This window comes from Anabrus simplex, chromosome 5, assembly GCF_040414725.1.
Source record: "Anabrus simplex isolate iqAnaSimp1 chromosome 5, ASM4041472v1, whole genome shotgun sequence".
Classification (NCBI taxonomy): Eukaryota; Metazoa; Arthropoda; class Insecta; order Orthoptera; family Tettigoniidae; genus Anabrus; species Anabrus simplex.
Window position 1 is genome coordinate 198103490 of NC_090269.1, and position 21603 is coordinate 198125092.

General features: G+C 37.3%; 1 protein-coding gene across 2 annotated transcripts in view; it reads right to left on the bottom strand.

Annotated features, from left to right (window-relative positions):
* The window catches only part of Cap-D2 (CAP-D2 condensin subunit), a 410800-nt gene that overhangs the window by 363993 nt on the left and 25204 nt on the right, over window positions 1-21603 (bottom strand). For both annotated transcript variants that reach the window (XM_067148430.2, XM_067148432.2), the window contains exon 4: window positions 7634-7779. In XM_067148430.2, coding sequence (XP_067004531.2) covers window positions 7634-7779 — 146 coding nt within the window. The remainder of the gene's footprint in view (window positions 1-7633; window positions 7780-21603) is intronic.

Genomic DNA, 21603 nt, shown 5'->3' on the forward strand with positions numbered 1-21603 from the left:
GCTTCCTTTCCTGTCCCATTGTCACCATAAGACCTACCTGTGTTGGTGCAACGTAAAGCACCTGATTTAATTATTTGTAAGGACAAGAATCGTGTCACACTTACCAATAAACTACTATTCCACTATTCCTACCTATGAATAATTCACTACACATAGTTAATCTTAACTATATGGTTTTTTAAACAATAATAAAGTTTAGGGAAGAGAAAAATTACAATAAAGTTTCATTTCTTAATTCATGAACTCCAAATAAATTACATAGGCGTGTTTCTATTTACAGCTCTGTTTTCCAATCATAATCACTTTTTGAGTGATATGAGCTGATATGAGTGTGATATGAGCTAACCTTGTATTATGACTTCTCAATCTGACAACTGAACTCTTTTTTTCCAAATAATGTCCACAGACATACTGATACCTGATGAAACAATCTTAATTACCAAAAATGTACTAATCTTTCAACATTTAAAAATTATTTTTGACCGCCAAATTGTTCTCCTAACATGGTTATTTATTCTGATTACGTTTCAATGATATGCTATGTTTTCTAGTTTCCCTGCCAAGCAAAATTCTGGCATCTACTGGCCTAACCATACTGCGTTTAGATATTTCAATCATATGTCATAACCTCTGAAAATCAACATCTATAACTGAATTCTAATTCTATCCGTTCTTAATTAATTACAACTCTCATTTAAGCATACATGCCCTACTATCAATGTAATAACATTCTCCTCTTAAATGTATTCACTTCTTTCGATTCATTGAACAGCTTACTGTAATTATAACTATGGATATCAATATTGATCATTTCATCGTCATACTCTGCATAATACCTTGTGAAATACCTATGGGATGTTTATTAAGGGTAACTCCTAACGTAATATCTTTATTTTCAAACATATGGTTATAGTGAGCTCTACTTGGCTTCACATTCACCAATCTTGGTTGGATATGCCTACATTGTATTTATTTACTCCCTCGACGAGATTTCTCTTCGTGTCAGTGCTTCCTGTACAAGATCCAGTCTTAAATTACATATATTTACATTTATTCTATCTCTTCTATGCCTTCTTCATATCAATTCCCTTTGACGATTTCTTATTTCTTTCAATATAACACGTAGCTCAGTTAATTCAACCATAATACCTTCTTATCGTAGCCATTCCTCTTAAATATCATAATCTCTTTTCTGAGATACATTTTCCATGACATACAAAATTCAAATGAAACTATCTTCACTTCACTGGATCACATATTACTTCCCCATGACGATATCTAACCTCCCAATACATGATATTCCTTCCTGTTTTTGAATTGACAAGAAATAACTAGAGGCACCTGTTTGTGTTGAAAATTTTTGCCTAATTTTGTCATTTTTTAACAGTTATTTTGGTATATTTTTAGCTATTTTTATTTTATATCGTCAATAATTTCGCTAAATTTTATTTCCATTTTTCAGCAATAAAAGTTAAACCAATAACTTAGTTGATAGCATACCTGCAGTATAACAACGTTGTATTTTTGCATAAGTGTATAAATACGAGTTATGCTTCTGCTTGGAACACAGAGTATTACACATTACATCAAAACAGGGAAATTTGAGAAAAATGTATCAGATATCACTTTAAAGTATATAATTTACATATCAATCTGAAAAAGACAGAGATACCATGAGTTCCGTATTACTGGGAGTCAGAACTGTTCTCCTGTGAGACATTACAATACGCTGAGAATCCCCTCTCACTAACAATATTACTGACTGGCATCCATAAGGTCTTCACTGCAACTTCCACAAATTGCTCATATTCAGGTTTCAGGGAAAGAAGAATGGCAATCACATCACTACCTCCACCTGCTCTACATGAACTAGTAACTAGATCCCTAAGCACTGTGTATGGTTCAAGGTATTATGACGTTGAATGTTCACACAGGATGGGAATTTGCTTTATTAGATGAGAGAATTCATGATTTGCTAAATCACCTTCCATTATGCTTCTTGGATCATAAAGTTTATAGCTGAGACGGGCAACGCGTACCCAGCGGCATTCAAACAGTTTGGCAAACGTTTGATCTCCCTGGCCACTCACTGGCCTAGCAGGGGGTGATTTATGATGGCAGTAAGCTTTAAAACGGAAGTTCGCATTCCCTTTCAGAAATCTTTACAGCTCTGTTACCAATGCACCTGATGTTAAATAGACGTCAGCCTCTTTTTTCAGCTCAGACAATTCACACTTGCTTTGTTCGCTGTTTGAAAGTTTTGGATTATTTCTTTGCTTCGTTAATTAATATTTGTGAAGTGCGTTGCTTTTCACTTCGCTTCATGCAGTAATGTGGAGGCAGTGGGAATCACACCTGGAAATTATCGCATCAGAAAATTCTGTGATCTTCAACTGAGTAGCAGTGCTTCCGCGCCTGCGAGTGATACTCAGCCAGGTACCAATCGTTCCGCGGAGAAAAGAAAGGCGACTAAAACTTTAAGTAAGCAAAGTCAACAGCTGGTATGTAACACATACGAATACGTTATAAAGAACAACATACGCAAGGGTTATATTGCCGAGACAGCTAAAATGTTGAAACTTAACAGGAAAACTATAAGTAAAATAGTAAAGAGGGGACCTACAACTCCGAAAAAGTGTGGTAATAATAGTGTTATCTTTAATAAAATTGATGATTTTTGCTATGACTTCGTGAGACGCGAGATATATACATTCTTTACTATAGGTAAGTCACCAACTGTACAGGAACTGTTAAAATATTTGAAAATTGCGTGTGGTTTTCCTTATGAAAAAACTACTCTATGAAACTGTTGATAAAACTTGGGTTTTGTTTCCGTATTCTGAGGAAAAAACAAGATTGTAATGGAATCTGCTAGAATAGTAGCTTGGCAATATAAATTCATAGACCGTCTCCGGAAGTTGCGTTCGGAGGGGTGCAGAGTTGTCTATCTAGATGAAACTTGGTATGATACTCATGACATTGTGAAGAAAGGGTGGGATGATGGAACTTGTAATTGCATATTGAAAGCACCAACATCGCTAGGCAAGCGTATTATGGTATTGCATGTTGGAGGCAGTGAGGGCTGGGTTGAGAATTGCCTTTATTTGTCGGCTAAAAACACTGGAGACTGCAAAGCTGATTGCCATGACAAAATGACAGCTCAAGTTTTCGAAAACTGGTTTAGGTCTCATCTTCTGGAGAACCTAAAACGTGACCGAAAATGTGTAATCATGATGGACAACTCAAGCTATCATTTGCGGCAGTTGATTAGGTTTCCTTACATGAACACTAATATTACGTACATTATTAAGTTTATGGAGTACAATAACATTCCCAGTTCAAAACCTATACCCATTAAGGCAGTTATGTTGAAGGGAATCAAATCAGCCAATAACAGTAAAAGGTACACTGTAGAGGAGATTGCAGCCTCATGTGGACACAAAGTTTTGCGACTCCCTCCATATCACTGTATTTTAAACCACATAGAAATGATCTGGTCTCAGCTGAAGGCATATGTTAGGAAAAATTATGCTACGTCAACTTTGAGTGCTAGCGCGAGTCAACTTCTGCGTGTGAAGACCTATCTGTGTAGGCGTGACATAAAGCAACTTGCAAAAAAAACTTCTGCATGAAGGAGTTGGAACGATCGGTCCTGAGAGGTGGTCTGCTTGTGTTCGAAGCACCATTAAGACAGAAGAGAAGTACATGAAACACAACACAGATAGCAACCAAGATAGATTTGAAATTCACCTAGCAGACAATGACGAGGATGACGAATAGAGGTAAGGTAAATACTGCATTTGTTTTAAAAGTAGCTAAGATTGCTGGCTATTTTATGTCCAACTACATACTCCGATATTTATTGTACCAGGAGGTACACCTCTACGCCGCGCGTTCAAAATGGGCGCCTAAAAGAACTCCTCTATCTATCAAATGTGAAACCAATAATACAACAAGTTAGAAACATTTAAGTTATTATTATTATTACTTATATATTGTTCAATACGGACCAAAAACATGAAATTCATAACCATCAGAAGATGTCACCAATAAAATATGATGTAATTTTGTTATTGTGAAGTTCCCTGAACTGACTGTATTTCTACGTGTTTTGTTTGCCATTCATCAAGAAGTTTGGACATTCTTCCATAGATGTCACTATTAATAACTATGATCATGCACCCTGGTGAGAAGTAAAAGAACTTTTGATTTAAAGAAGTTTTGTATTCATAAGTTTTTTTACTAATTGATGTTCATTAATTTTTGGGTTGGCAATATTTATCTTTTCTTTCTGCCAGTTTTGAATCTAGCCAACCCCTAATTTCTGCAATTAATTTTCTACCAATCACAGTCTTCTTCTTCGATTTTGAGTGTAACTTTGAAAGAACCCAATGTGAGAGGGTGTGGCTAGTTTATTCATGAAAGATCTCGAACTTTTCCCGACCGTTAATAAACTGCAGATTTTCACGTCTCTTGGCCAATTGATCGTCATCTTACGGAGTGTGTGTGTCAAGCAGGAGGCGGGAGGCCACTTCGTCAGCTGCTAGAGCTTCTACAAGGTAACGGTCACATAACATCTTTCTTTCTTTCTTGCTAGCTCCGCAGTTTAACCTCAGGGAAAGGTCCGAATCATCAACTATGTAACCTACTTTTCTGAAAATGTAACTTTTGCCAGCTAATGTAAAAAACTTCCTAAAATCTTTAACTGTAAATCGGGGATTGAGAGTGATGTACCCTCTCGAGCTCCCCTTCATATTGGTTTGAGGTGACTACGTTTTGTAATTGGTTTTCTTCCTTTCCGTAATGTCTTAATTTATTCTTATACGAGTCACCTCCATAGTTTGGGAATAACCCCTGTTTCATTGGCCTAGTGCTCTTTAGGTTTTAAGGGTTCATATCTAGGAGTGCAAGTATTCACCTCCATTCATTGTGTGTTCGGGCCATTTATTCAACCGTTTTTCCTTTTACATGAAGGCCCAGTAGGTTGGGTATTAAATACCCCTGTATAATCATTTTCCTACTGTAAGTTGTGCCTTCAGAGGCCAGACTTTGTAAGTTGATGTTGCCTTGAGTAGGCTTGGAAAAGTTAGAACCAGTTAGCTCTTTTTCAAAGTTTTTGTACGATTTATGAATGCCTCTTGAAGACTAGATGTTGTAATTTCGGGGAGCAAGTGCTCCGTGAATTAGGGGATTTCTGTCCTTTGAACAAAATTGTGCTCGTTTGTAAATTTGAGCTGGGAGCTCAAAAATTGTAAAACTAGGGGCTTGAAGCCCAAGAGTGTTAAAGTTCTGGAATCTTGGATTTTTCTATTTTGTACCTGAAATGTCATAGTTATCTCACTAAGTGAAAATTTGTTAAGTTGTTGTTTTTCAAAAATATAACCTTCAGTTTACGTTTTAAATTCAATTCTTTACATTGTAGTTAGACCCATTCACCCCAGTACCTTCTTTCACCTCTGCGTTCCACGATAATCCCCGGAACATTTATTATTATTATTATTATTATTATTATTATTATTATCATCATCATCATCATCCCAGCCCCTAGTTCGTGATTTTACTTTTCCTTTGCCGGGCGAGTTGACCATGTGGTAAGGGGCGCGCAGCTGTGAGCTTGCATCTGGGAGATAATGGGTTGAAGCCCCACTGTCTGCAGCTCTGCAGATGGTTCTCCGTGGTTTCCCATTTTTACAGCAAGCAAATGCTGGGGAAGTACCTTAATTAAGGCCACGGGCACTTCCTTCCCACTCCTATGCCTTTCCTAGCCCATCGTCGCCATAACACCTATCTGTGTCGGTACGACGTAAGACAATTTGTAAAAAATTGTTGTCCTTTTCCTTTCCTTACTGAAAGCGAGACACTGATATTAGCAGCATAAAATTAATATTTTAATAGGCCTACTTTGCTATTAATTTCAGTCAAGTTTATTTGCCAATTCCTTCTTCGTGTTTTTTCGTTCTTTCTTTCTTTCTAACATCTGTGACAACCGCACAGATTAAGCACGAAACAAATTATTTTGCGATATTGGTTTCATGTGGTTCATGATCAGGTTTTTATATTTATATTTTGACATTAGAATAAATTTTAACGTTTAAATAATCAACGCAAAATATGACAACCTTGCTTTTGACAGAGCTCACTTGCCTTTTAAACGACACGTGTCCCTTGTGTCCAGAGGAAAGAAACGACTGACAACCCTCATTATTACCAGGGTGGGCCAAGTTTTGAAATCAGAAGATACCGCATGGGTATGCGTTCAGCGTCCGGACTACACCGAGAGAATAAATTATAAACATTCCTGTGTCAAACTCTGTTAAGTGGTTCAGTTATTTCAGGCTTGCTCTCCCTACAGATTGAAACAAAGATGTTAACTGTGTCTGCATTCGTTTTGGTAGTTTAGTGGTTTATCCGAGGTTGTCTCAAAAAAAAAAAAAAATTCTGTCTTCTAGTAATTTAAAGCCCTCTGTAAGGTCACTACATGAATTAACAGCATGATGGAGCTCTCTAATGTGAGCAGCAAGTTACAACATTTTGAACAATGCTCAACAAGAAAAGTAGCTAGGTAATGAATTTTCGTTACTTCATTTGGGGTCAAGGTTTTAAAGTAGTTCACAGAAACACTCTTGTCTTCAATAGTTTCAACAAAGTCTACTAGATCATGAAGATATTCGCCAAGGTACTCAACACTTTTAAACTGGGTGTCAGAGCTGTTCTCCTAAATCACCTTCCATTGCTTCTTGGATCATAAAGTTTACCGAGAAAAGAAATGATAAAACTTTCTGATTCAAGAATTGAATGTATGTATACTTTATCTTCCGTGTGTTAAGGAAGATGCGTTTTGCCCTTACAACATATGGTTCAAAGCACCAAGTTCCACAGCCCACACACTACCCACCAAATTCAGTTTATGAGCCCAGCACTGCATGTGTACTAATCCTTGTGAAACAGCATTTTGTGTGCGTCTTTGTGAATACATCCCTACCTTATTTTCTGCTTGGTTGTTGAATTTTTTATGCACAAGAAATGTGCGTGTTCTTACCTAGACTATGACATGATGTGCTCCTTTTCTTTCAAACTTGTGTAATCCAAACTACCTATGTCCTATATGTTTTAAGATCTACTGGCTCTAGCTATCAAGGAACGAATAATTGTATCTGTATAAAGAATGAAAAGACACTTAGAACAGTTTTATGCAATGAAATTAACAAAATCCATAACCATAAGTCTCAACATAGGAGCAAATGTTATTGTAATATATATTTTTAATAGCACAGAGGCTTTGTGAAACCTATTTAAAAAATTCTCACAACAGACATGATTTTGAACCTGTCCAACACGCAGAAACTTCTACACCAGTCCACGAGATAATAACCACATCTCAACATGATCCACTTCCCTTGTGAAAGCATGAAGCTTTTTATTTTTTTAATATCTTCTAGCTTGAGCTTTGTGCAATGCTTGTGACAGTTCACTAGTCCATACTTACACAACATTCAACACACATCTTAATTTTGTGCAAAGAAGAGAACTTTGGAGGGGGAAATGAAGGACAATAATACACCACATAATCAGAGTTCAGACAGATAAGTAGTCAGGGCAGAAATTAGTGACTTTATATTACTCCAAAACTCACTCGGCAAAACTGTCTTCACTGCAAGGTGGGTCCCATAAAAAGCGAAGGGGGAGCTGCAAACAGTTGTAGATGGCAATAAGAGCTTCATGACAGCGGTCAGGCCAACAAACCTCATCACTTTCAGACTGTTTCTTACCACGACCTTCCTAAAAGAAAAATAATTCAACTTGATCACACTGAAAAACAATAAATATTTTAAGTATGGTTGATCATTATTTGCCAAATCAGGAAAACATTTCAAGAATACTAGCGACAAGAGTACAGTCCAAACTATCTTACACTAATGGTTTCTGTACATAATGAAACAATAAATTTGAAACAACTGAGCATGTATCATTAAAAAAAAAGAAACAACTGAGCATGTATCATTAAAAAAAAACTTCAAAAAATCAGATTAAATGATGGTGACATCTTAAACAACAAGTAGAAACATTAGTCTTGAAGTTGCATTTGTTAACAAAGAAGACATATTTTCCATTGTCGATACAGTTAAAGGTAACTTAAAAAGCTTTCCAGTCTGTCGAACACACAAGTCAAATATATTGTAACCAGAATTAATGTTCAAGTTGGCTAGCTAAGCGTAAGACTGACACAGAGTGTGTCCGGTTGCTATTTGAAGCGTTACAGAGAGGAGAGGTTTGCATGAAATAAGTATAATAGAATCCTTTTTAAAATTGTTGAAGAATTTATTCACAAAATAAATGTTAAATTCCACATCACCTCGGTACAGAAGCTTTTTGTGAGTGCCCTCCTTGGTCTGGGCTGGTAATGTACACTGCGGTCCTGCTATTACTCGTTCACCCCTACATCGTCTTCCGATGGAGGTCTGGAAGTTCTCGAAATTCTAGAAGGTCTAGAAGCTCTTCTAAACGTGGAAATAGAACACGGCAATGGACTTGTGCCCGAAATGTACTCGTTAGGCAAATATCTTCAGCACAGACAAATTATTAGTAGTAATGGTTTCAAAATAATCCCTAGTTACGACAGAATGTCACTGAAATCTGATCGCACTTGAGAAATTTAAGATTGAATGTTACGAAGGTTGAAGTTTCATGGTCAAAAATGTTAGACCGAGCCGAATGTGAAATCGAATCAAATTTTTAATGCAAACAGCCACGTTGGAAGAAACAAAAGTTTGTCACTTTATAACTGTCAAATATTAATAACATCAGCTGAAGAATAACGTGAAAAATAAAACACTCCACAGGTGATACTTATAAGTTCACACAACTTATTGGAATTAATCACCAAAATAAATTGTAAATAAAAATAAAGATTTCTATATTGAGAATTTAGTCCCGTTCACTTCACTTGATTATAAGCAACAACGTTGTAACGCCAACATAGTCTGTTCGAGAACAGTCCTTGGTTCGATCCATTTACAGATACAAGTTCTTAAGAATGCGAGAAATGTCTTTCGCACGTTAAAACAAGTTTAAGGAATCACAAAGTCGTGACAAAGTCTTACTTAGAACGCTATTCTCTTGAAAAAATTCAAAGTAGGACTGTAATGTTTTACTTAGTTAAATATGTCAATCACTTGGTGAAACAAGACGTACAGTTTGAAGTTTACTGTCGTAAAGAATTCCTATCACCTTTAGATTTGAACGAGTTATTATTATTATTATTATTATTTATATTTTATGGAAAAAACGTTGCACTCGTGACAGAAAAAAAAATACAAGTTCTCATTACACTTGAGCAGGTCACATAAATAGTTAATCACTTGAAATGCACGTAAATTGACATGTCTTTATTCACAGTGGAACTTCTCTATCACACGTGAATGGTGTTGATATTTCTAAGTCTGATACAAAGCATCGTAGAGTTAAAGTTCTTATCACACAGACTTTTAAACACTCGACGAGAATCAAACTCGTAACTCACATCACGACGGCGTAAAACCATCAGCCGACTGTCCGGCCTCGAGTGTGGTACATAGTTGACTGACTTGACACGCAAATATGCCTCCCTTTTATACAAGATTCTGGAGAATTGAGGCTATTACATTTTGTTAAATATCTCCCTTAATCTTTGTCGAATTTCTTCCAAACTTCGCTTAAATGCATCGTCAGTTCCTAAACGTCTTGTACCAAGATGTTCTTGAATGCTTCATAAAGATCGATATAACAACTACAATAATAATAATAATAATAATAATAATAATAATAATAATTGTTACGGGGCTACCCGTGGATCAGCAGAGGTGAAAGAAGATGCCGGGATGAATGGGTCTAACTACGAAGTCAAAGTTAATTTAAAATTTTAACAAAGGTTATATTTTCTTGAAACAACAGAATTTAAACAACTTAGTGAAATAACAATGACATAGCAATTTAGACACAAGACTTCGAAAGATCCAAGATTTCAGAATTTTAACACACTTGGGCTATAAGCCCCTAGTTTTACAATTTTGAGCTCGTAGCTCAACTTTACACACACACAATATTTTTCAAAGGGCAGAAATCCCCTAATACCTGGAGCACTTGCTCCCAAAATTGCAATATCAGGCCTCCCAGAGGCAATTTTACAACACTTGAAAGAGAGCTCAAGCTCTCTCAGTTCTCAAGCCTATTCCAGGCAACACAGTATGAAAATCCAATAATCACTGGCCTTACAAGGCACTATTTACAAAAGCCATCTTATTACACAGAGGTATCTAGTACCCAACCTACAGGGTCTTAGTGAAAAAGAACAGGTTCAATAAACGGCCCGAGCAAACTGGAATAGAGTCAAGGATTCAGCTCCACAAAAAAATTTAAAAACCTATAGGGCACTTGGCCAACGACACAGGGACTAATCCCAATCTACTGAGGTAGCGCGGATGGAAATCACTTTAATACATTGCATAAACAAATATGGTACCTCAAACCAAGATGAAGGGAAGCTCAAGAGGGTAAATCACTCTCTATCCCCGATTACAGTTAAAGATTTATAAAATTTTACATGAGCCGAAATGAGATTTACACTTTAGAAGGTTTGTTACATAGTTAAGGTTTCGAACCTTTCCCTCGGGTTAAACTGCAGAGCTAGCACGAAATAAAGATGTTAAACGGCCATTACCTTGCTGTAAAACTGCTGCATGAAGAAAGAGGCGCCTCCCGCCCCCTGCGTGACACACACAGTTAGATGCTGATCAAATGGCCAGGAGACGTTAAAATCCGCAGTTTATAAACCCTCGGGGAAAGTTCGAGACCTTTCATGAATAATCAAGACACACCCACAGAGTTTTATTGGTTAAAATCAAAAAAGTTACACTCAAAATCGAGAAGAAATATGGGATTGGTTAAAAATGAATTACAGAAATTCTTGATTGGCTTAATTCAAAACTGGCAGAAAGAAAAGATAAATATTGCCAACCAAAAGATGAATGAACAAAATTTAGTAAGGAGAAAACTTATGAATACAAAATTTCTTCAAAAGGGTTCCTTCACTTCGCACCAGGGTGCATGATCAAAGTTTGTTAGTAGTGACATCTATGAAAGAATGTTCAAGCTTCCTAATGAATGGAAAACAAAAACAAGTAGGAATTCACACAGTTCACAATAACAAATTTTAGTGGTGCCATCTTCAGTGAAAATTTATAAGTTGGTCCAGTTGCAAGTTCACGGTTTCTCCTATAGAGGAGTTCTTTAAGGCGCAAGATTTAAATGTGCGGCGTAGAGGTGTACCTCCCGGTACAATAATAATAATAATAATAATAATAATATTGGCATTGGCTTTACGTCCCTCTAACTACTTTTACAGTCTTCGGAGACGTCGAGATTATGATAGCAAGAAAATGGCCAATATGACGACGTTGTTCATTTAATAGTACTCTAATACGAACAAAAGTTATTAATGATAGAACATTTAGAATGTTCTCTCGGCTGACGTAATTTAGCCTTGACCGAGGTATGCAGGATATGACGTCACATGCTCCACGTCACTCGCAGCTGACGTGCTTGTAGCCGGCTGGGTGTTAGCGCACGGCGCGGAGTTTGACTTTAAACATCGGGAACTCTGTTTGGACCAGCATTCCTGGTACAATATATATTATATACATTATAACATACCTCTAAAAAAGCACATTATTATACAAGGAATAAAAATACACACTATTTAGCAAAGAATGACATGTTTCATTCTTGAAAGAACATCAGCAGATTCTATCAAGTCACACTCAAATATTTAGAATGCTTGGGCCGATTGCAGAAACAATGACTAGTTTTAAGCCTTAGACAACATCTACCTAAACAACGTCTAAGTTACATACGATGTCCCATTCCATAAACAATGTTCAGCCGGTGTTCAGCTACATGTTGTTTAAAGTTTCAACATTGGTTCAAAAATGGAAATAGAAGTATCGTCCATGCAACTCTTTACTTGTCGCAACCAATTAAATTCGTCGGTGCACGCGCCAAACATTAATCGGTTAGTCTTCCTACCATTACACAAATAAGGCTAAGCACGAGCATGATTTGCCCAAAAATATGAATATCGCTTCCGGTGGAAATGAATTCTCATAATAATATCGACACTAATTGTAATCTATCAGTTTCATGTCCGTATTGATACTTGGTATTCGCAATCACAAAGAATGGGTACCATCCACCTAATCAATACTTTATTATGTCTTGTTACTATGCAGTAACGGTTTCGACCTTCACAGAGGTCATCCTCAGCTGGTCATGAGATTTAAAGCTTAATATATAATTTAAAAACATTACTAAATCTAAAGAAGAATGTCAATGTCACATGATATGAGCGATAATATTAAAATATACAATGATATGATGTGTCTTCTGGTTTAAAAAACAAGCGTCGATATTCTATGACATGTATATGTTCCATAAAATTCTGGTGTACTGTTCGAGAGTAATAGATAATTTGGTGAAATACAATTTCTACACTTAAAATGTTTATAGCATTCTTGAGATACACTTTGAAGTTTAGTTCATATTGGTGAATCGTTGCATACGTTCATTGGCATGTTTGTACTAAGCATTCTAGAATATTCTAGGATATGGATGTGATAAAAACCAACAACACGTAATACATTAAAATACGATAAAATGTTCACAGTATTCTTGTTGTACGCTTTGGAGTTATATTAATGTTAGTAAAGCATTATGTACGTTCGCAGGCATGTTTGTACCAAGCATTCTAGAATGTTCAACGATGTATATCGTTTATCTTGTAAGTTCATATAGTTAAGAATGTTGGATGATTTACATCAAAATATTGTGGTGTGTCATTAGTTTTCTTGGTACTTATCTTGTTAAAAGATGAGTAGGTGCAGATGATCCCTTTGTAGTTTTGTTGTTGGACATGCAGTAATCTGCGAGAACACAGAAGAAAATGAAGTATAAGAATTTTGTCAATGGAATGTCTAATGAACGTGTGGTATAAGTGTTTTCTTACATAGTACTCTTGACTGGTCGAATGTGTACAGTTAGGGAGCACGACGTGCACTTCTCCGTGTGCGTCTAGGACTGGTACTTGCGGTAACGGAGAGGGAAAATCGAGGGGCATGAGGGGTATTGATTGGGGAAGGTAAGGTAGAGGTGGTAGAGAGGGGAAGTGGAGGTGCATTAGGGGCAGTGATTGGGGGAGGTGAGGTATGGTCATTGGTTCTGCCTCCTGTCCCCGCTCTTGACGACTGCTCCAGAGCCAACTGACCCCTGCGCTTTTATAGCCGATTGGCTCGGCGCGTGTATAGGGGAAGTTAGCACTGGCGCAGCCCGAGCCGGGACAAAGGGCTAGAACCGTGGGATCCCTTCAAAGGGAGGTGATCCCACCCATGCTATTTTAATAATTTAAAATAAAATAGAAGGTCTACAAGCCTTATATACAAAGATTACAAACATACAGAACATAATTAAGGCGAGAAGCAAAAAGACAATGAAACAACAAGTATATATTGCAACACAGCGTCAATGTAAAACGGAAAACGCAATAGAAAGTTCTGAAAGTGTTTCTAAAAGCCATTAGAAGGAAGTATCGCGTAGATTTCCTGATGCAGTAAGAAGCCAGTGATTCAAGTAGATTCCATGACACTCCCCACCAGTTAGTGGGAGGTACACGTGAACCAATTAGACTTAAAAACAACGTACTCCTGAAGTAGTAGAGGGAATAACTTCAAGAAGCTTCGAACGGAGAATATAGGGAACAGTACTTGGACAGATCAGGGGGAATCTAGCCAGCTTCCGTGCAAGCAGCATGTGTGTGGCTGTGAGCCAGAACAGTACAGAATTTGTAGGTTATGTGCGTGGCAGTAAGCCACGTAACAAGTAGTATGGGACTGCGTGCCACTGAGAGAAATAGTCTAGAAATTGTAAAGGGTTACGTGAGGCAGTGAAGGTATCATTCACTGTGTACAGCATAGATAGCGAGTTGCTATGGAAAGACTTAGAGCCGCAACGATTACGTTACTTGTCGTAGCAGTGAGCCTAAAGACTACAAACGATCATCGAACTGTTTGCTAGGAAGGCTGAGTAATATAGTGTGCCTTTCCTAAGGGTAACATAACCTTGTAGTCAGAAATGTTGGAAGATAGGCTATTCTGATTGACGACAGAGTTTGAGGGCGACGAGTTCGAGTCCTGGAGTTGCACGTCCGCTTTTAACTAAACATCGCATCGCACTAGGTGACAACGGTGTCTCAAGCACAGAGAAGATGTCAAAAAAGAAGTCGGACGTGGATGAAAGAAGTATTCTATAACAAGATAAGTAATTACCAAGTTTCACAAGGTTTGATCTTATTGTATTGCAGAGGGTAAATGAACTGGATAGTCAAGGATTTTGAGAAACACTACCGTATAATCCCGAAAACCACCCGCCACTGAATAAGACCCGCACCCTAAATTTGAGACGGCAAAATACGGTAAAAAATAAAATAACTTGCATACCTATTTAATTTTCTTAAAATATACCACAAATATAAATTCAAACAGCTTACAATTAATAAAATCATCACAAAAATCGTAAATAAAATTGGTCTAACACTTAGATCATTCACAATTCACCATCGTCATCTGAAGTTTCACCATACGAACTTTCGTTGCTGGCATCTTTCCACAATAAATTAGTCGTCCTCGCTACCGTCCACTGAATTTGAAATTCCACATTTCTTAAAGCCTTCCGACACCTGATCGTTGGGAATGCGCGCCCATGCGGTCTTGATGCAGCTGCATATTAGGCCCTCTTCACTTGTCTGATTGGTGTTAACACGTGATCACCATCAGACACCCCTTCGATGTACTATTGTTTCGTTGCAGTTTTGAAAGGCTGGTTCACGCACACATCCAACGACTGTAGAACAGAAGATTCTTTAGTACTGTCCAGAAAAGTTTCGTAGCCTTTCCAGGTTCTTACTGAATTCTTCCCAAGACGGCTTCTTTGATTCAACAATTATTTGTTTTACTCTGGTTCTTCCATCTACGTACAATTTCCTGTTAGCATCAGTCCTTGTTTAGAGCCATGCAATGCCTTCTTTTTTGTATATACAAGCTGCTCCCATTTGTAATTTCTCACTAATCATATTCATGTACTTCTAATTTCCTCATCCAGAAGATTTTCTACCCTTATTCGTCTGCAGACAGATTTCACTTTCTCTATTAAGAGATACTTAGTTCAATGCAGATTAGATAGTGGTCTGTATCATAAAATAAAAAAACAGAATACACATATATTCCTAACATATTTACTGAATACGAAGTCTGTTTTGATCTAGTCTATTATGGATCTGGTGCCTTTACCCTTGCATGTGTAGCAGTGAATTGCCTTATGCTTAAAGAATGTAACAACAACAACAACAACAACAACAATAATAATAATAATAATAAAAATAATAATAATGGGAGTACACCTTCTCGAGCCAGTTAAACTGCATGCCTTCTATAAGGCCATACTAAAGAATACTGAAGAAGTATTAAAATTTACCTATGATAAAAATTACATTTACATTAACATACAAGTAAAAACTACAAAAGCAGCTGAAATTAATACGATTTCTGGGGATATACCAAAGACAATGGGTTGGAATATAGTACCACATCTGAAGTTTTTTTTTTTTTTTGCTAGCGGATTTACGTCGCACCGACACAGGTAGGTCTTATGGCGCCGATGGGATAGGAAAGGCCTGGGAGTTGGGAAGGAAGCGGCCGTGGCCTTAATTAAGGTACAGCCCCAGCATTTGCCGGGTGTGGAAATGGGAAACCACGGAAAACCACCTTCAGGGCTGCCAACAGTAGGATTCGAACCCACAATCTCAAGCTCACAGCCGCGCGCCTCTAACCACACGGCCAACTCGCCCAGTATCTGAAGTACTTATTTGATTATTGTTTGCATGAAGGAGCTATACCTAATAAATGGAGAGTTGCTACAGTAGCCCCTGTGTATAAAGGAAAGGGTGATAGACATAAAACTGAAAATTACAGGCCAGTCAGTTTGCCATGCATTGCATGTAAGCTTTGGGAAAGCATTCTTTCTGATTATATTACACATGGTTGCGAAATTAATAACTGGTTCGACAGAAGGCAGTTCGGGTTTACGAAAGGTTATTAAACTGATGCTCAACTTGTAGGATTCCAGCAAGATACTGTAGAGCAGATATCTTGGATTCAGGAGGTCAAATGATCTGCATCGCGACAGACCTGTCTAAGGCATTTGATAGGGTGGATCTTAGGAGACTACTGGCAAAAATAAGTGCAATTGGACTAAACAAAAGTGTGACTGAATGAACTGCTATATTTCTAAAAAATAGATCTCAAGAGAATTAGAGTAGGCAAAGCTTTATCTGACCCTGTAATAATTAAGAGGGGAATTCCACAAGGCAGTATTATAGGACCTTTATGTTTTCTTATATATATATATATATAAATGATATGAGTAAAGAAGTGGAATCAGAGATAAGGCTTTTTGTGGATGATGAGATTCTGTATAGAATAATAAATAAGTTACGAGATTGTGAGCAACTGCAACATGACCTCGATAATATTGTGAAATGGACAGCAGGCAATAGTACGATGATAAACTGGGTTAAAAGTCAGGTTGTGAGTTTGAAAAAAAGGAAAAATCATCTCACAGTTTTAATTACTGCGTTGATGGGATGAAAGTTCCATACGGGGATCACTGTACTTACGTGTTAATATAAGTGTACCGAAAGGTACACCCCAACGCTGAGCATTTAAATCTAGCGCCTAAATGAACTCCTCTACTGGTGAAACAGTGAAATTGAAACTACACCAACTTATAAATTTATCCAGAAGATATCACCACTAAAATATGATGTAATTTTGTTATTGTGAAGTTTCCTGAAATGACTGTATTTCTACTTGTTTTGTTTCCCATTCATCAAGAAGTTTGGACATTCTTCCATAGATGTCACTGCTAAAAACTATAATCATGCACCTGGTGTGAAGTGAAAGAACTTTTGATTTAAAGAAGTTTTGTATTCATAAGTTTTGTTTATTAATTGATGTTCATTTATTTTTGGGTTGGCAATATTTATCTTTTCTTTCCACCAGTTTTAAATCTAACCAATCCCTAATTTCTGTAATTAATTTTCTACGAATCACAGTCTTCTTCTTCGATCCTGAGTGTTACTTTTGAAAACTACCAATAAAATTCTGTGGGTGTGTCTTGATTACTCATGAACTAGCTGATATACCCGTGCTTCGCTACGGGATTGTCAGAAAGACTGACTTTGTGGTTTTCCTAACTGAAATCAACATAGGTCTTACAAAAACGTGAGTATGAATGTAGTGATTAAAAGCAATGCTATCATATAAAATACTCGATCAAATGGAAAGCCGCATGTTTTATTACTTTTAACGAACAGTGCTGCGGTTAGATTGCGGTGCCAATCTAATAGTCCAAAGTTCCAGAGCTGGGATGACCAGGCCGCAGATTGCCATGAACACTCATCTGCCATTATTCTGCTAAATATGCACACTGTTCATTCCAATCAGTGCCTCAAAAGAGGGGTTGAATAGCCCGAATGCTATGATGATCCAGTGTGTTATGTACCAGTAGTATCAGAAAATTTATAAACCAGGGGAATGGCATGCTAAAGAAGAAAGTGATCTAACTCCCCAGCTACTTCCCATCAATATTCAGGCAGGCTGTTACACTCTGTACGACTGGGCGAGTTGACCGTGTGGTTAGCGGTGCGCAGGTGTGAGCTTGCATCCGAGAGAGAGTGGATTCGAACCCCATTGTCGGCAGCGCTGAAGATGGTATTCCGTTGTTTCCCACTCTCACACCAGTCAAATGCTGGGCCTGTACCTTAATTAAGGCCTAAGGCACTCCTAGTCCTTTCCTATCCCATCATCGCCATAAAACCTATGTCGGTGCGACGTAAATCAAATAAAAAATACTCTGTACGCAGCAGTAATCCTATCTACCGGAGATGAGGGGCAACAGAAGCCACAAAGCACATCACGACAAACGATGGTCAATGTACTGTTATTGTTGATCAATGTTATGAGATTTCTATATTGTAGGCCTTCACATTTAGTTTTCTTTCGACTCTGTGATTTGTAAAATATTTTATACCGTAAACTATAGTTTCTTATTCTCCGACTTTACGTACCGATTTTTATTAAATACTATTTACCCATTTTCTCGTTACTCGGCGCTGATAGGGACTTAGTAACAAAAATCCAAATTCATGAATATCTTTGTGATCATAGCCAGTACGGCAACAATGTATAAGACATGAAAATAGGAAATTTAATACTATATAACCTTAGTTATGTAGCATTCATCGATTACACCTCTAATAAAAAATATTTGAGAATTAAATTTTAGGCCTTCCCCTAAACTACCATTTCACTCAGTGTGAATAAAATAATTTACAGCCTAGACTATAGCGCCTTATTTCCTGACTTTGCATACCGATTTTCATCAAGATAGGACTACTAATAACAACAATATTTGAGAATTAAATTTTAGGCCTTCCCCTAAACTACGATTTTTCGCAGCGTGAATACAATTATTGACAGCCTAGATTGTAGCAATTTATTCCCCAACTTTGCATACCCATTTTCTTTAAAATACGACCACTAATAACATAAATAGTTGAGAATTCAATTTTAGGCCTTCCCCTAAACTACCATTTCACTCAGCGTGAGTAAAAAATGATTTTTAGCCTATATTGTAGAGGCTCATCCCCCGACTTCACATACCGATTTTCATTAAATTCTCTTCAACCGTTTTCTCGTGATGCGTGTACATACATACATACATACAGACAGAAATTACGGAAATGTAAAAAGTGCATTTTCTTGTTACTATGGACATGACCGATACAGAAATACCATTATTTTCAAATTCTGAGCAATGTATAGACAAAACTCTTATTTTATATATATAGATGATTTCGAACTTTCCCAGAGGGTTTATAAACTGCGGATTTTCTCGTCTGTTGGCCAATTGATCATCATTTTACGGAGTGTGTGTGTCAAGCAGGAGGCCTCTTCGTCAGCTGCTAGAACTTCTATCAGGTAATGGCCACATAACATCTTTTTTCTTTCTAGCTCTGCAGTTTAACCCGAGGGAAAGGTCTGAAATCGTTAACCATGTAACCTTCTTTTCTAAAAATGTAACAATCTGCCGGCTAATGTAATTACTTCATAAAATCTCCAACTGTAAATCGGGGATAGAGAGTGCTGTACCCTCTCGAGCTCCCTTCATCTTGGTTTGAGGTGCAACGTTTTGTTTTCTGCAATGTATTAAAGTGATTTCCTTGAGTGCTACCTCAGTAGTTTGGGAATAGCCCCTGTTTCATCGGCCTAGTGCCCTTTAGGTTTTAAGAATTCACATCTAGGAGTGCAAGTACACGCCTCCATTCAATTTGTGTTTCGGGCCATTTACTTAACCTGTTCTTTTCTGCAAAGGCCCAATAGGTTGGGTACTAGATACCCCTGTTTCAAATTTGAAAGTTGTACCTTGATGGCGAGTGATTGTAATTTTCTGATATTGCCTTGAATAGGCTTGGAAAACTGAGAGCACGTCAGCTCTTTTCAAGTGTTGTAAAAGTGCCTCTGGGAGGCTGATATTGTAAGTTGGGAGCAAGTGCTCCATGTATTGAGGGATTTCTGCCCTTGAGTAAATTTGTGCTCTATTGTAAATCTGAGCTAGGGGCTTGAAGCCCAGATTTTTAAACTGCCACAAAATTTTGAATTTTCTTGTCTCGTCTAAAATTTGTCATTGTACCTGACGTTTCATTGTTATGAAAATTTGCTAAGGTTGAATTTAAGAAAATATAACTTTCCGTTTAAGTTTTAAATTCTTTTCTTGACATTGTAGTTAGACCCATTCATCCCGGCACCTTCTTTCACCTCTGCGGTCCACGATAAACCCCGGAACAATAAGGAAAGATCTTCATTGGGGTAATGACATAAATGGGACTATAAATAAAGGGTACAGATCTCTGCACATGATTATGAGGGTGTTTACGGGTTGTGGTAAGGATGTAAAGGAGAGAGCATATAAGTTTCTGGTAAGACCCCAAATAGAGTATGGTTCCAGTGTATGGGCCCTCACTAGGATTACTTGATTCAAGAACTAGAAAAAAATCCAAAGAAAAGCAGCTCGATTTTTTCTGGGTAATTTCCGACAAAAGAGTAGCGTTAAAAATTAAATAATTGAAAAAGAGGTTCAACCTATTCAATACATAAAAGAAAGGAATGTAGTGATTACATTCTTATTTAATAGTGATTAGAAATGGGACCGGTTTCGACCCTAGTCCAGGTCATCGTCAGCCGATCAAAACATAAAAAACAAGAAAAAACAATGCATATGAAAAAGAATAAGTGAACTCTGGATCGGTATAAGATGAAATATAAATTGATGATGGGGGTAGAAATTGTGAGTCACTTAAAATAAAACAGTACGTAATATTATGAAAGGTAGTACGGCACACGCAATGATAAGTAAAGTCACTCAATGTTTATGAATAGTGGAGAACGGTCAAATGGGTCAGATTTTACACTCTGTCAGGTACAAAGTCACAACACTATCGAACTTCAAAATATTTATGGATCTTCATATGTTGTTCGATAGTGTTGTGACTTTGTACCTGACAGAGTGTAAAATCTGACCCATTTGACCGTTCTCCACTATTCATAAACATTAAGTGACTTTACTTATCATTGCGTGTGCAGTACTACCTTTCATAATATTACGTACTGTTTTATTTTAAGTGACTCACAATTTCTACCCCCATCATCAATTTATATTTCATCTTATACCGATCCAGAGTTCACTTATTCTTTTTCATATGCATTGTTTTTTCTTGTTTTTTATGTTTTGAACGGCTGACGATGACCTGGACTAGGGTCGAAACCGGTCCCATTTCTAATCACTATTAAATAAGAATGTAATCACTACATTCCTTTCTTTTATGTATTGAATAGATTGAACCTCTTTTTCAATTATTTAATTTTTAACGTTAATACTTTCAATACGGAACAATGAAATTTTTATCTTTAAAAGAGTAGCGTTACAAAAATGTTGCAAAGTTTGGGCAGGGAAGATTTAGGAGAAAGGAGACGAGCTGCTTGACTATGTAGTATGTTACAAGTTATAAATATCATTGTTTAGATCGCCAAACAGCGACAGGTGGCAGGATTTTACATACTTTTTTTTTTTGCTAGTGACTTTAAGTAGTACTGACACAGATAGGTCTTATGGTGACGATGGGAGAGGAGAGGGCTAGGAGTTGGAAGGAAGCGGCCATGGCCTTAATTAAGGTACAGCCCCAGCATTTGCCTGGTGTGAAAACGGAAAACCACGGAAAACCATCTTCAGGGCTGCCGACAGTGGAATTCAAACCCACTATCTCCCCGACGCAAGCTCACAGCCAGGCGCCTCTATGCGCACGGCCAACTCGCCCGGTTTTTCATACTTTAATCACCATAAAACAACATTCAGACAACAGATCATGCAATATCTTATAGAAATGCTACCAAATTTTACTTCCCA